At 38.6% G+C, this 15,210-nt stretch overlaps 1 protein-coding gene across 2 annotated transcripts in view; it reads right to left on the reverse strand.

The window, feature by feature from the left end:
- LOC113536069 (cytoplasmic dynein 1 intermediate chain 1) overlaps positions 1-13,445 on the reverse strand; it is a 54,850-nt gene extending 41,405 nt beyond the window's left edge. The window contains exons 1-6 of one of the 2 annotated variants that reach the window (XM_026929779.3): positions 13,185-13,445; positions 10,700-10,813; positions 10,396-10,510; positions 9,387-9,474; positions 3,858-3,917; positions 2,305-2,420 (exon numbers count right to left, since the gene is read on the reverse strand). In XM_026929779.3, the coding sequence (XP_026785580.1) occupies positions 2,305-2,420; positions 3,858-3,917; positions 9,387-9,474; positions 10,396-10,510; positions 10,700-10,807 (487 nt within the window). In that variant the 5' untranslated portion in view covers positions 10,808-10,813; positions 13,185-13,445. The remainder of the gene's footprint in view (positions 1-2,304; positions 2,421-3,857; positions 3,918-9,386; positions 9,475-10,395; positions 10,511-10,699; positions 10,814-13,184) is intronic. The other variant, XM_053228527.1, reaches the window with a different exon arrangement.
- Positions 13,446-15,210: the final 1,765 nt, after the last annotated feature.

Raw genomic sequence — 15,210 nt, forward strand, 5'->3', positions numbered from 1 at the left:
ACTGTCAGAATGGGGATCCAGCCAAATGACAAAGTTTGAAAAAAAAAAAAATTAAACTCTGGTGTGGACTGTATCTAACAAACTGTGTGGGAACTCTGGACATCTTTTACAACTTAACCATATTAACCACAGAATCGACATAAAAATCTAGTAAAAAAACTTTAGATAACAGTAGAAAAAAATATAAAACATATAAAGTCATTTTGCTGAGTTACAGGACCAAAAGCTATGTAGAAATCAGCATTTCAGCAGCATATAACTTGGCTAATCCCCAACACTGCCCATGGCAATTCTTCAAACATGTACAGATGAGCTTGGAAGCAGAAAGTGAACTCTGCTTTGCTCAACTGTCACTGTAGGTATTATTGTAATTAATAAATGTGAGAGCCTTCAACATCTCAGAGTATTTTAGCACCTGGTTTTCACTGGAATTTGCCGGAAAAAGAGGAGCTACTGCAGACCGACACATACAGGATCTGTTTAGTTTCAACAATGAGTGAAAGAAACTTCCCGAATGGCCTGAACAAACAGAGTGCATGCAGGTGGCAAAGTGATACATCAACCTCTCTCTCTCGCTCTGTCATTCTCTCCCTCACTCCACCCTCTCTTTCTTCTCCTTTTTTCAGAGGCAGGGTCACCTGCTGACAGTCATGTAGCTCTCGCCAGGTGGCAGACTCTACTCCACAGCCGACACTGCATCCAGACCAAAGCAGATAGGAGGAGGAGGTAAAAACAAACAAACTGTGCTGATCGTGAGCATTGCTAATGGCAGCGTCCAATCAAAGGCTTGTCAGTAGTTGCACTTGCTGAATAAATGGCTGGCCTTGACAGGAAATTCCACCAGCAATTTTAATTCTGATCAGGCTTCAAGGAAGTGGAAAGAATAAAAACACATCAATTATAATGACAGGAAGTCTCCAATCACATGGCAAGCAGCTGTTGCCAACGCAGGGATCAAGGAGCCATGAGAAGATGGTGGGGAATCCAGTGCAAAAGGCATGATGGGAAAAAAGGAGAGAGATGAGTCTAAGGGAAAGGAGGGGAAGACAGCACTAGCATTGGCAAAACTCCTTTTTAACACGTAGTGCTTACTGATTAGCCCTTTACAGTATAGAAGGAAAGGGAGAGCAAAGCATGAGAGCAAAACTTCATGTCTTCGCATTATATCTACCAACAATGGCATGCAAAAAAAAAAAAAAAAACCCTCAGCCGAAGCTTGTTAAGGGGTACCATCCATATGGAGATGTTTAAGGCGCTTTTTTTTTTTTTTTTTTTTTTTTTAAACCATCTGTGTTTTATACCAAGCCTGGCTCCTGAGTCTGGAGGATGCAATCAAATTAGTTGAGCCGTATGTGTGCCTCGTTATAACAAGGTCATAAATTTGAAAATATAATTGAAATATAATGCTTGAAATATGATTGGCTTCAGATGTATAATTTAAGTGTATGTTAAGAACAAAGTAGGAGTACATTAGAGGAGAGTACTGGAAATTGATGGCCAAATCCTAGCTTCTGTATTATGTATTTAAATGAAGAATGTAGAAACCACATCTAAACTAATAAAGCTCACTATTTAGGAATTATGTAAAAAAAAAAGGGCAAGGTGGATTTGATAAGACACTTTACCACATTTCATATAGTATATGCTACGCACTATATTTTGTGCTTATAACACAACAGCCTCGAAGTTACTGAGCACTTTAACTGATATACAGTACACGAGATGATCTCTGCAAGATGTGGAAGTAAACCAGTGGCCCTCCCCAGAGAGGCCGGCACAATTACAGGTGATGTTCTGATGATAGAAGACATCTTAAATTACCCCAGTCTGCATCCACTTAACGGCCGTCTCAATGCCCTTACTGTTCTGTATTCCAGGCAGAGCCACTGATGGGCAGGCATCTCTTTTCAAAGAGCCATTCCCCTGGTTTTCCTCTCAGGAAACGGAGGCCACTGCTGGTCAAATGAATCTTAATCCACCCAGGTTCGAGCTCCCCAATGAAACCAGACAGCCGAAATGACAGCGCATCTGACACTTATGAAAATCAAAGCACTTCCCTGGGCAGACACTTTTCATTTAAAAGAAGGGCCACACAAGTTTGTTTTAAAATAAAAATAACTTTCATGTGTATCCAAAGGAATCAAATGGTCACTGATATACAGTAGCTTAAGAATAAGTGACAGGGTGAAAGAGTCTATAGTGAATTTTTAACCATAATAGCAGTTGATGTCGAAATAAAACCACTAATAATCCACAGACTGGTGGACTGCTATGACCAATAATAATAGTGGTGCATGTGAGTACCTTCTGACTGATGTGCTGCTAGAGGAGTCTGTGTCTCTTTAGAGTAGGAAACCACCTCTTTGGGCAAGAAATCCACCTGGGTTATCTTGGATGCCCCCAATCTGTGCATCCTGCGCCTGGGAACACACACAGATGCAAAAACAAACCCACAAACACATAAAACACATTCGTTCTTGGATCCATTTATATCTCATGTTCATATTGAAAACTAAATACTCGGGATGCATCACTACTGATACTGGCATCGGTACCCATCCAATACCACCATGCTCATTTACTCCTACCCGTAATATTAAAAAAATCCCTGATCCCAACTTCTGATACCTTGTGATACTATTTCACATAAGCCTAGTGATCTGTCCAGTGATCTAGACATATTTTGTGTTTAATAATGCCAGTCAAACTGCAAACTGCGAAATTCTGTGAATTTCACAGAGCAAACGGCGCTCTGTGAAAATATCAAGTGGTGCTATTACAGCGTCTTCTTACAATACAAGCAACCTGATAAACTGTATCATTAATAGAGCGCATGACAGTGGCTGACCTAAGTGTGCAAAGCAGTATTAGCGAGTGTGTTCATTAAAAACGAGCACAGGGTGCCACGAATTGAATGCACATGAAGGTATTTGTGACCGTAGAGCAGTGAAGAGACTGTCTACACATTGCTCTCAAGTCAAGGTGTATTTCATGCCAAAGCCATAACATCTTAAACATAGAACTGCGCATGAACAGTTTGTCACAAGGAGCACTTATCAGCAACCGATGCTAGTGAGGAAAAAAAAGTCTACAGACAACACTAGGTCAGTGAAAATAACAGCTTGTTCCCAGTATATCGTTCTTCACTATCAGTCACTAACAACGTGGAATTCTGACACAATAAAGACAATGAAACTTACTTAAGAGCTTTACAAAAGTGCTTTTCCAAAGTGACGCAAAACCCATCCTTTTCATTCGCAATGTAGCTAGCTAATCCACTTCAACTAGCTAACATTATAAAGAACTAGCCTAGTAATTTAAGAGCGTGTACTTTTCATGACCACTGTGTATACCATGTACATGTACTCATATTCAGCCTGAAGAAAATGATAGTGATGCACCCCTGCTAAATATTAAAGCATAAATAAATATCTACATTAATAAGAAATATTGGTTGCATTTTAGCTTTGAGATTTAGCTTGAGAGATTTGTAAATATACTGTATTCATACAGATATGATAGAAAATCTCAATCGTGGGCTGAAGAATGAAAAAAAAAAAAGCTCTCTGCACCTGTACTGGTTAGGGTAAATCAATCAATGTCATACACAGCCCCTGGCAAACAGCTGGAGAGTAACCAGCTGAAAGCATTTAAACCCGACATACTTAAAAAGAAGGAGAATGAGAGTGGGAGGGCCAAGTAAAGGACAGACAAAGGAAGGTAAATAAAAGGCCAGACAGGGAAAGATTGAGAAACACTGTATTGAGCATTGAAAGAGACACAAAGAGAGAGAATGAGCAAGGGAAAAAATAATTAAGGGAAAGGAACAGTAAAACGAAAGAGGAGGGAGGAAATACCCGAGCTCAGAATCAGCCTGCAGCTGGAGAACAGAGGGGTCAGTGTCCCACTGCAGGGTCCTGGAGCGAGCAGCAGGGGGCGCCACGCAGGGACCAAAGAGGGAGAGAACATGCATGATTAGCCTCACTGCCAACACACACCGTCACACTAAGCACACTGTCACACCACATGCAAGTCCAGAAGACTGGGAGTCACAGGAATATGGAATTATTCTCCTGTGAAAAGTAATCCTAAGTAAATCCACATTGAGACTGTAGTTTTTTATATCACAAATCCATAGTCTAATTTGTAAATCTGCAACTGTGATTGTATTCTACAACGTCAGAACTGCTAATCCTGAATGAAAGTAACGTACAGTCCCATAGGTCACCATTCAATAGTAAGAAATATAACGCTGTACATTTTCAATTTAGTACTTTTACAAATCGTTTGTCTAATGTCCGTCATGGAAACCGTGAAATGGTTCCACATGGCTAATATTTTTCTGCTGACCTGCTGCTGCTCAGACTGTTTGAATGTGTCTGCGCTGACCAGCGCAGCAGAGCAAGCAGCGCATTTAATCACTCTCTACTTATCATTTAGATTCAAATTATTTGTGAAGACTAATATTTGACACTTGCTTGTAGGTCTATTTAATCTTAAAAACTCTTGTGGGTTTTTTGTTGTTGGTTGTGTTTTTTGTTTTGTCCTGAAATTTTTTGTTTTCTGTTGTTTTGTTTTGTTCTGTTTTTACAATTCTCGACCAAAAAACCATGAATATTTTTGACTGAAATTTTTAAAAGAAAGAAAAAGAAAGAAAGAAGGGAAGCACTTTTGGTTAAAATGGTCAAATGTACTGATTTTGATCATTTTTGGCCAAATATCTTCGCTGCATCCCTATTAAATATAATTAAGTTATCTAATTTTAGACAGATGTTGAATGTTGATAGATGTTATTTCACTTGAGGAATTGAGACGGAGCCACTTTACGTCATTTTATATGGATTTCATATGATTAGTATTTTACCCCACCATAGATTCACTGGTTCTAACCTAGCCACCCCAATGTAAAAGGTCTGGCCACGCCCTTGCAAATATCCCATTAGAACTGCTGGTCAATCAAATTACAGATGTCTGAAACTGACTATGGATTTGTGATTTATAAAATTACAGTTCTGGTGTTGAATAGACATACAATAACCTCTGACAGAAAATTTACTCCATAACAGGATCAGTCAAATCACAGAACATGGGAATTAAATTAGAAAATCCCCATCAATGCATAGAGAGGTATTCATGTACAGTGCAGTTTGCATAGGATGAACAGAACATGAATGAAAGATAGCATATTTATTAAATGGAACATGATTGCAATGTAAAAACAAAGGGAACTAGAACATGTTATTATAATGTACATCTAGAGGTATCTGGACAGTCCTGTGGTGTGGTACATGAATATGATTATGCAGAAAGTAAATGATTTTGCCTGTAGGCAAAACAGGAGACAAAAGACAAAATGACAAAATGGAGAGGTTGTCATCTTTCACACTTCTTTGCCATTCTTGAAAGATGAACATAAAGGAATATACAGATAATATGCATATATATGAATGCAAAGTTTCATATATGACAGCAGCTGTATACAGGCATGAGTGGTATCTATATTAAATATGGATTTGTAGTACTATTTTACTACTAATAAACTGACACAATTTTAGAGCAGACACACACACACACACACACCTGGACGTGACACACACAAGCTAGTTTACAGCTTTCAAACACCTGGACTTGACTGGAAGAAAATGAAAATGTGTTGATTGCATGTTGCCAGAACCACCTCTCCTCTTACTAGATGTTTATTAAGTGTTTTACAGATTTCACATAATCAGCAATGACTTCTATTATTCTGTTTTTTATTTTTTTTCATTAGTCAGAAAGCTAGATGCTAGCTAGGATGCTTGATCTTGTAGCTATGGGAAGCTTTCACTAACACATGGAAGAAATAAATAACAGTAAGTTAACATTTGAGGTATAATTTTAGAAACCAGGAAACACCAGTCTGGTTTCTGAAGGATGCCTAGATTTAGCATTAGCTATTACCCATCAGATACTGCCACATGTCTACTGCTATGGCTGCCAGAAGAAGATTGGTTCCTTTTTCAGTCTGGTTCCTCTTAAGGTTTCTTGCTCATGTTGTCTGAATTTTTCCTCGCCACTGTCGCCTCTGGCTTGCTCATTAGGGATCTAAATCTAAATCCAGATTTCTTTAAAGCTGTTTTCTGACAATGTCTGTTGGGAAAGCACTATACAAGTAAAACTGAACTGGCAATATGCATTTTTGTTATTTCCAAAGCCAAAATAATGTATCTTTTATCAATTTTGGTTGCAGTGTTTTGTGGTTTATTTCTCTGGCTTTGATTAAGCAGCATCTTCTTATATGTCCTTGAGACCACTTTAGTCATTGCCTGTACAACACAAAGCCTGTACAGGGACAAGTTGTGAAAGGGAAGTGTTGACCTTCTAAACTTCTGACTAACCTTCAGTACAAGTCATGAGCATGCTGATTATTCCTTCACTTCAACAAGGCCTGTCAAAAGGAAGTGTCAAACATGCGCACTACGGGATGACACTGGATTGTCTCTCATGTTATTTTAAATGGCTCCAGTGTAACCATGCAAGAGGAATCGGTTTGACTCAAACAAGGTTTGAGTCAGACTGCATCAGGCATCAGGCATATGTCACCTTGGGGAAATACGATTCTTTCATTTGTTCTTTCAGATACAGTGAGCAATTTTGGTTACAAAAATAGCAAACACATCCTGATGCAAAATCCGTTTATTCTCATCTCTGCACTTATATATTATATATATATATTAATACATATATTAATGCCACCTGACCTAAGAGAGGATAAGAATGGGAAACTCTTATATATGAGAGCCATTCCTCACTAAATATGCATTCCATCATAACTATATTTATAGGTTTCTGTTCATTTTTAGCACTTGTGTCAAATTCAAATCAAGCGGCGATCCAGGAGTCACCACAATGTCACATCCGATTCCTTTTCTCCTGATTACTGACTGCACCTCTTACCTGTTTTATTCTCACTTGCTCTCTCTATACAACCAGCTCACTCACTGAGGTTTTGTTACATTCCTGTGCATTTCTCAGCATTATATCACCAACGTCACCAGTTTTGGTCCAAGTTTGTCAGTTTGATTGCCCTGCATCATATATCACCTGATCGATTGACCCCTGCCTGCCTCCTGTTTATGATTTTGTCTGCCGATTTGGGTCGGAATAAAAAGCTTGTGCTTACATCCTACTGCATCCACACCATGACAACTCGACACCGCTCCATTACATAAGAGGCCATGGATTGCAATGTTTCGACCTCTACTGAAGTACAAAATACTCTAAAGATGGGTTTAAGCTCCCATCCACCAGTGCAGTGTAGCGATGCTGAGCACAACCCGGATCCCTACAGAGAGCAGTGACAGGGCTGAGCACAGTCATCATGTGTCATGCAGGCTTAATTACAGGCCTGTCTGGTGAATACAGTACAAGCAGTTCACCCTCTACATCAGTCCTCACTGTACCACACAACTCCGGGAGACACTTCAGTGAACTGAGAAGACCGAACAGAGCTCTAAAACGTCCTTCAACATCATGCTGTTATAGGGGAGATTTCTTCACGTTTGTTACTTCATGATGCTCTCTGCTCCTTTATCAAAACTCATTCACTTAACCACTTAGATACTCAGCAATAGCAATCAGATAAGTTGGGCAAGTTTTTCAAACCCACCTTTTCCTCACTGACCATGTCCTCGTTAAAGCGTCTCTGCCAAGGCAGGAAACTCCAGATATCCTCAGTGAAACTATTAAGTGACTTTCTGCCTCGTGTGCTACTGTATGGAATGATATTTGTTCCACAAGTGTTTGGATTTGAACATAATGTTTATTCTTTATTTTGAAATTGTAGATCAAGTTGAATTAAATAAAATTGAATTTGTATTCAGTCATTCAAATTGGTATGTAATGGTTTAAATTCAATTTTAAAATAATCATATGTATAATATGGGGCAGCACGGTGCAACAGCAGGTAGTAGAGCCAGCTGACAGCTCCAGGATTCCCGGTTTGATCCTCAACTCAGGTTACTGTCTGTGTGGAGTTCTGCATGTTCATGCTGTGTCCTTGTGGGGTTCCTGTGGGTTCTTCCATTTACTCCTACCTCCCAAAAACATGCCCTTAGTGGAATGACTACTGTAAACAGCTTTATACAGGTTGGGGTCACAGTGGATCCAGAGCCTATCCTGGAAACACTGGGCATGAGGCAAGAACACACCCTGAGTGGAATGCCACTCCATGGCAGGGCACCATGAACACACACATATTCAAACACTCATTCACTCCTAAGGGCAATTTATCTTAGCAAATCTACCTACTGGCATGTTCTTTTTTGGAAAACCCACATGGACATGCACAGAATCTCCACGCAGCCAGTCGCCCGAGCTCAGGATCAAACCCAGGATCCTAGAGCTGTGAGGCGGTAACGCATGAGCCACTGAGCCACTGTGCCACCCGTAAAGCTGCTAAATCTGAATCTACCTCATATAAAAAACTGTATTATTCTGCCAAAATCTGAAAATCAGTCTTTCTACATCTGAATCTCAACCTGCATCTCCAGACTTTGTTCTGAGAGAAAAAAGAGGTGTGTTTTTAGAAGGTCATAATGACTCATAACTCAGCAGCCATCTTGGAACACGTCACAGAAGGAAAGAAATTATACATTTAATGTCACTACATAGATTAGTGTATGGCTTGATGATAAGCATGATCCTGGATTGGAGGGCAAACTCTATGACCACAATGTTCATGAGTAGGTTAAAAGAGATGGCATTTGTGCATCTTGTCTAGTTCATCAACATTTTGATGGCAGTGTAATTTTTTCATCTTTCTATAATTCTCCTGTATAGATCCAATTTCAAGTTAATCTGCTTATGAGTTATTTAATTAGTCAATTAATTCAATCTACGTTCTTTGTAAATTGTTGAATAATAAAATATGACTTTTGTCGGATATGTTCATTGAGTAAATCTAACAAGAAACCAGTTATTTTTGGGACTACTCAAGAAGTCTTACAAATGGACAGTTACAAATGACAGAAACAAAACTAGGAACTATAGGACACACATTTAAAATCACATACACTGGTTCTTACCTATATCTGTTGATGCCATTCAAAAAGACAAAGAAACAGAGGAATCAGTTAAAAAAGGAGAGCTTGAATAAATATATATTCTTCTTTCTGTAGTGATAATCTTTCAGAAAGCATCCTTCATGTATGTTAAGATGCTATGATGTAATGGTAGTAATGAAAACAAAACATTATTGCTGACTGGTTTATATCTCTCTGTTTGATATACAGACTGATATCTCAATCACACAAATAATCATGTTTCTGCAGATGAAGTGGTTTCAGATGAAAGTGTTATTAAGTGATATGGATATTTAAGTTGATAGAGAGACGGGAGAGGCGTACCTGCCCACAGCGGCCCCTTCCACTGAGTCCTGGCTCCCAGTCTCACTCGGTGTGCTCATTGATTTTGATGGAGACATTTGTGTTGGGACTAAAACACAGAATATAAAAGTTAATTAAATAACACATATTGTTTGTTTATAATACCTTGACCAGTTATAGAATAACATGCAATAAATGCATATTTTGAGGTATGCATAGCATGGCAACAATCACAATCTCTGGTTATTAGCAAATCTGTCCACTAGGTGGCTCTAGAGCTGCACTGAATAATCCAAATTCTAACCCTGTAATTTGCCATAAAAAATCAATATACTATAAATTAGAGGTGTACAATATGGACAAAAATAGCTGTGGTTATGTTGATGCATACTGCCATAACAGTATAACAGTAAAGCAATATGTTAAACAAACTGAAGAACCTGTGATGTGTCACAATTTAAAATTGGTCTGAATTAATTAATTTCAGCAAATTATTCATTTATTAATTTTTAGAGTTTTTAGTCTTATCTGGAACCCCTGAGATAGTGAAAGGACTCATATGGGTGATTGGGGTACCATTTTTGTCCCACTGATATTACATTTACAAATATGCATGTAAAGTAGGGTCATGTAAAGTAGTCAAGACCACCACTGTCAAGTAAAGGACAAGTCCACGACCAGGATAAGCGAGATCAAGTCAAAACAGAGTCTTAAAAGGGGGTTGAGGCAAAAACAAGTTTGAGTCCAAATGAAAGTGAGTCAGGAGTCATTTGTGCTTTGCACCAGTGTTTAGGCTATGCTTTCTAGAAGAAGGAATTACTTATTGTCAAACTTTGTGCATGCAAAAACAAAGACAAAACACACATTATTTGTACAATAACTCAGTAAATTCATTAAACTGCTTCAGAAATGCAATCCTGACCAGATAAAGTGGTCACTGAAGATGGATGGATGGATGGATGGATGAGACTTTGACCTTTCTGTGAAGTGAGTTAGATGCTGAGTGAGTGTTTCGTGGTGATTACTGTACCTAATGGTGGCTCAGGTGAAATTCCAATACTCTGAAGCAGCGCCTCAGTCTCTCTGCGCTTACGGTCCAAATCTGAGTCCTCAGGAGCAGCTTCTGCCTTCTGTTGTGTTTCTGACTGTGAAAGGTCACATACAGATTCATACACATCCAAGATAACTTTGCCACATCCTACATCAACCCTTTAAATCCAGCTTATTATTCAGTTTTTCATTTCAATGCATATTACTCAATAACTGCTATAAATTATTCAGTAACTATAGGGAAGCTAATATTCAGTAAAACTAATAAACTTCACAGTCCTTACCTCTTTTTTCTTTTTCTCTTCCTCTTTTCTTTTTTTCTCCTCCCTGATTTGAGCTAGACGCTGCTTCTTGCGCTCCAGCTCAGCTTTTAGGTCACTCTTGTCAGCCATTTTGATCTGAAACGTTAACCGAAGAGACAGAAGAGACTAGCTCCTGGTGCTTCTCATTTAAATGAATTTTCAAACTTAGCAAATGAAAGCCTATTTGTATGGGATATGCCAATCCCAATCTATCCATTTTTTAAAATGATTCAGATATCAGAGCTCTAAATATTGGCTGATACCTGACTCTGATCCAATACTGACATCTCATCGCTCCATTTCATTGTTTCAAGTGGTCTCAGATCGATGGCCCTCTGCCTTTGTGGATATTTCAGCATGATAAATAAACTCAGACTTCTCTAAAACAGCCCACAAAGAGAGTAAATCTAGAGCTGGGCTGAGTAGGGTTTGTTCGTGGTTCATCCCTCTCATTAAAACAAGGACACATCCCTGTCTAGGGCATTTAGGGTTAGGCACAGACTGATAACCCACTTGTAAAACTTCCTTAATTCTTTCTGTTAAACACTTCTTAGAATCCTCAGCAGATGATGGTACTGCACATAGAGACATGCCTGAATTTGACGAAGTGCAATAATATCTGTTATATTTTGGGGTGACAGGGTGGCTGGCATTTCCAATGGATCTAGTTTCAAAATGATGAATCATGTGGCCTGTTTCAGTACTACGGAATGTTTTCACCATGAAACACTATAATGCATACAAGGAGGGTGGATGTGTCCCAGATGTCCCGCACATTCAAACGCAGCAGTATCCTAATATGTCTGGCCATCAGAGGTGACGGACTTCCATGCACACGCGTAGGGTAAGACTTTTAATTGGAATGTCTGTCCATGGAAGGCAAACCTCAGAAGGCATTGGGCAGATCTACGTGAACAAGCCTGCATGGCATGAATAACACCAGCCCCATCCTTCATGAGAAATGTTAGACTTTGTGAGTTTATTTAGTAGCTCAATCTAAATATAATCTAATCAGAAAAAGTCAAAATCTTTATCACTCTAATTAGGTACTTGTAGCACACCACATATTTATATTTTAGCTTAGGCTAAAAGGCTTGACTAAATTTACCTTAAATGTGCGCCTGTCTTTAATAAAGCATTCACACTGTGTCCCAATCAATATGTTCCTGTTGTTGTACTGTATCATTTTGTTAATTCTATGCCAATAATACTTGTTAAACTAATAAAAAAAGAAACGTTCAAAAACTTTCGACTACCAGCATACAGTACATCCCTACTATTTGTTAATACAAAGCATTCTATTATAATATAAGTATCATATAATAACTTTCATTAAGTGATTTTTGTATTTGGTGGCATGGCGGTGTAGCAGGTAGCACTGCCTCCTCACTGCTCCAGGATCCACAGTCCGATCTTGAGCTCGGGTTACTGTCTGCTCCGAGTTTCACATTTTCTCCCTGTGTCTGCGTGGGTGTTTTTCAGGGTTCTCTGGTTTCCTCCCACCTCCCAAAAATAACCCTTTAGGTGGATTAACTACAATATGATAAATTGTCCTCATGTGTGAACGTGTATGTGTGCACGTTGGCTGTATTCCCATGTCACGCCCAGTGTTCCTGGGATAGACCTCGGATCAACCACAACCCTGACCAGGATAAAGCGCTTACTGAAAGCGTGTGAGTGTTTTGTATACGAATGCTAAGCCTGATCATTTCAGATGAGCATTCGTACTTTACTTATGACACAGCAAATATTTACAGTAGGTATGACACATGACACAGCAAATCTGGTCTGAGATTCAAAATGAAATGATGTCATATTACTTTTAAGCACTGCATTAACAAAAGCAGGGTGAATGAAAAAACAAATGACTTTTTAGGAACCATATCATGGCTGAATGTAGAAACATGAGCAGATGTATAAAATCACAGGGAAGGGTAGGAACATAACAGCACTTAAACAAGCGCTTAAAAAATGCAGTTATACAGAAATAAGCTATAAATGCAGGTCTGAATGCTGACATTTTAGTAAGATGAACTGATAACAGTCTAACAGTGTGACTGGGAGGAAAATGGACCCATGTTTGCTTCTTCAATAAAAGCTACAGCACAGCCTACAGCAAGCCTTGGAAATGGGGAATAGGGCAGACTAGTCATAGACAGACACAATATCAGTATTATTCCTAAATTATTACGTCCCTGAATAACATACTGTGAGAACCTGGCCATTTTTATTCTATAGAAAATAGATGCTAACTGCTAACAGTAGGTCGCTCATTCAGCGAATGACGTCATGTTCATGCCATAGTCAATACAATCACAAGGACACTTAGATGCAGGAATCTAATCTGCAATATAAATGAAACGCATGCATATTGTTTAATATATATAGAAATATAAGAAATAGTCGATTAATGATTATCTGACATCAGTAATGGTGCTGAGGAGTTGAAATGCATGGCACAGCTCACCTGATGGCCGGATAGATGCTGCCCTCTCTGAAGATGCTGTATCACTGCTGCTTGCTCTTACTGTCTACAATCTAACATCCGTTACAGCGATCACCTTAAAACATCCTGGAGCTGATCATATTTTGTTACAAATGCATAACTGCTACATGATAACCGATTTCAAATGCAGCCTTTTTTTTTTTTTTTCTCATATGAGCATCTTGCGCCGTTTGTCTGTTTCAGGAGGCAGGAAGCAGCACCACCTCTCCACTAATAGCAGCTGTCGGCTTGTCCACACTGCCCCCTAGCGGAGGTCTGGGGGATTTTCACAACAGTGTTGCACACGTCTATACTCAAGGTTGCCAGATTTGTGGTTTTACATCCATAATGGAATAATTTGGAAAGGTGTTATCCAGCTTATGCAATTCAGTTCAATTCAACTTTATTTGGATAACTCTTTTAACAATGGACATTATCACAAAGCAGCCTTACAGACAAATTCAGTATATAAATGTTTAATGTTTATATTTATAAATTTAGCCCTAATGAGCAAGCCATAGGTGATGTTGGAAAAGAAAAACTCCCTGAGACGACATGAGGAAGAAACCATGACAGGAACCAGATTCTCAGAAGGTAACCGAACTCATCTGGGTGACACCGGATAGTGCGATTATAAATAATTCCCTTCTGTAACTGTGTGCTACGTGGTCAAAAAGTGCAATTGTGTAACCAGGAAATTCATTACAGTTTTAACATGAAGTCTATTTATCAAACTGTTCACTGGTGGAGACTTGAGTGCAAAACTGTTCGTGGCAAATTGCAGCTAGCAATTATTGGTTTCCCAGAATGTTCTGGGAATGTTTGTTTTTGGTTCCAGAACGTTCTGAATACAGATATTTTAGTCCCCATTTCTTTTCCAGGAAAGCTTTCTTTATGTAAATATAACAATTTCATTGCACATTATGGCTCAAAGAATATTCCCTTAACGTTCCCATAAGTTTTAAATAATTTCAGGCTCTTGTAACTCTTGTGGTAACTCACAGTGGTTTGGAGAACATTCCCCTAACATTGTGGTAACCTTTAAATCATTTTAACCTCTCGGAAACCTTGTACTAATCCAGGATGGTTTGGAGAAGGTTCCTCTAACGTTAGTTCCTCTAACATTCTCTGAATCATCCCTATGCAAACCTGGTCTATATCTATATCATTGATACAATCCTTGTTGGAGCTGATCAAGGTTCCTGTTATATTTGTATCTAGTAAAACAGAACCAGTACTCACTTTCAGATATAACAAGTTACTTTAATAATAAGAAGAGACCCAAGAATGAGCATGAACAAAATCATTTTTTCACCAATTAATGAGCTGCATCAGATGTAGAGGAAGACTTGATCTGCAAAACAGACAAAGAAAAAACAAACAATTAGATGAAAAAAATGCAACTAGTATTGATATATGTATTTTAAACAGTGGCCTATCTATTGTAATTTCTGTGTAAACATTTATCTGTAATAATTGTGTAAACATGTGTTTGCTGGGTAAATACAACATGATGAAGTGGCAGTGTGTTGGCTTTAGAAATCATTTTATTAGATTACATTTGGTGATAAATCTGTCAACAAAATGATTAAAGCCAGCTGTACACTGTACGCTTCTCAGCCTGATTTTGCAAATGAATTCAAGATCTGTGATCTTCCAACACATAATGTGACATGCTCACCAGGGGCTGATTTAGTGCCAATGCGACCAAAGACAGACAAAATATTTGTCAAAAATTTCAGAGAGCAAGTGCTACCATAACACTCATCTAAAAGCCACCAACAGGAGGATGGATAGGATGACATGGAAGTTACAAGACAGCTACAATTTCAACACTGGAAATGGTGAAACATAAACAAAACATGCTAATGGACTGAAAAATATTCTTATTTAAGCTCCTTACGTAAGCTCACTTTGAAGAATGTTTTTGTTTATGAGGCCCCATTTTGTTCACATGTCCAGACTGCGCTAACTGATGATGTAAGCAGAATACATATTATTTTTTAAA

The sequence above is a fragment of the Pangasianodon hypophthalmus genome, chromosome 23, assembly GCF_027358585.1.
Source record: "Pangasianodon hypophthalmus isolate fPanHyp1 chromosome 23, fPanHyp1.pri, whole genome shotgun sequence".
NCBI lineage: Eukaryota > Metazoa > Chordata > Actinopteri > Siluriformes > Pangasiidae > Pangasianodon > Pangasianodon hypophthalmus.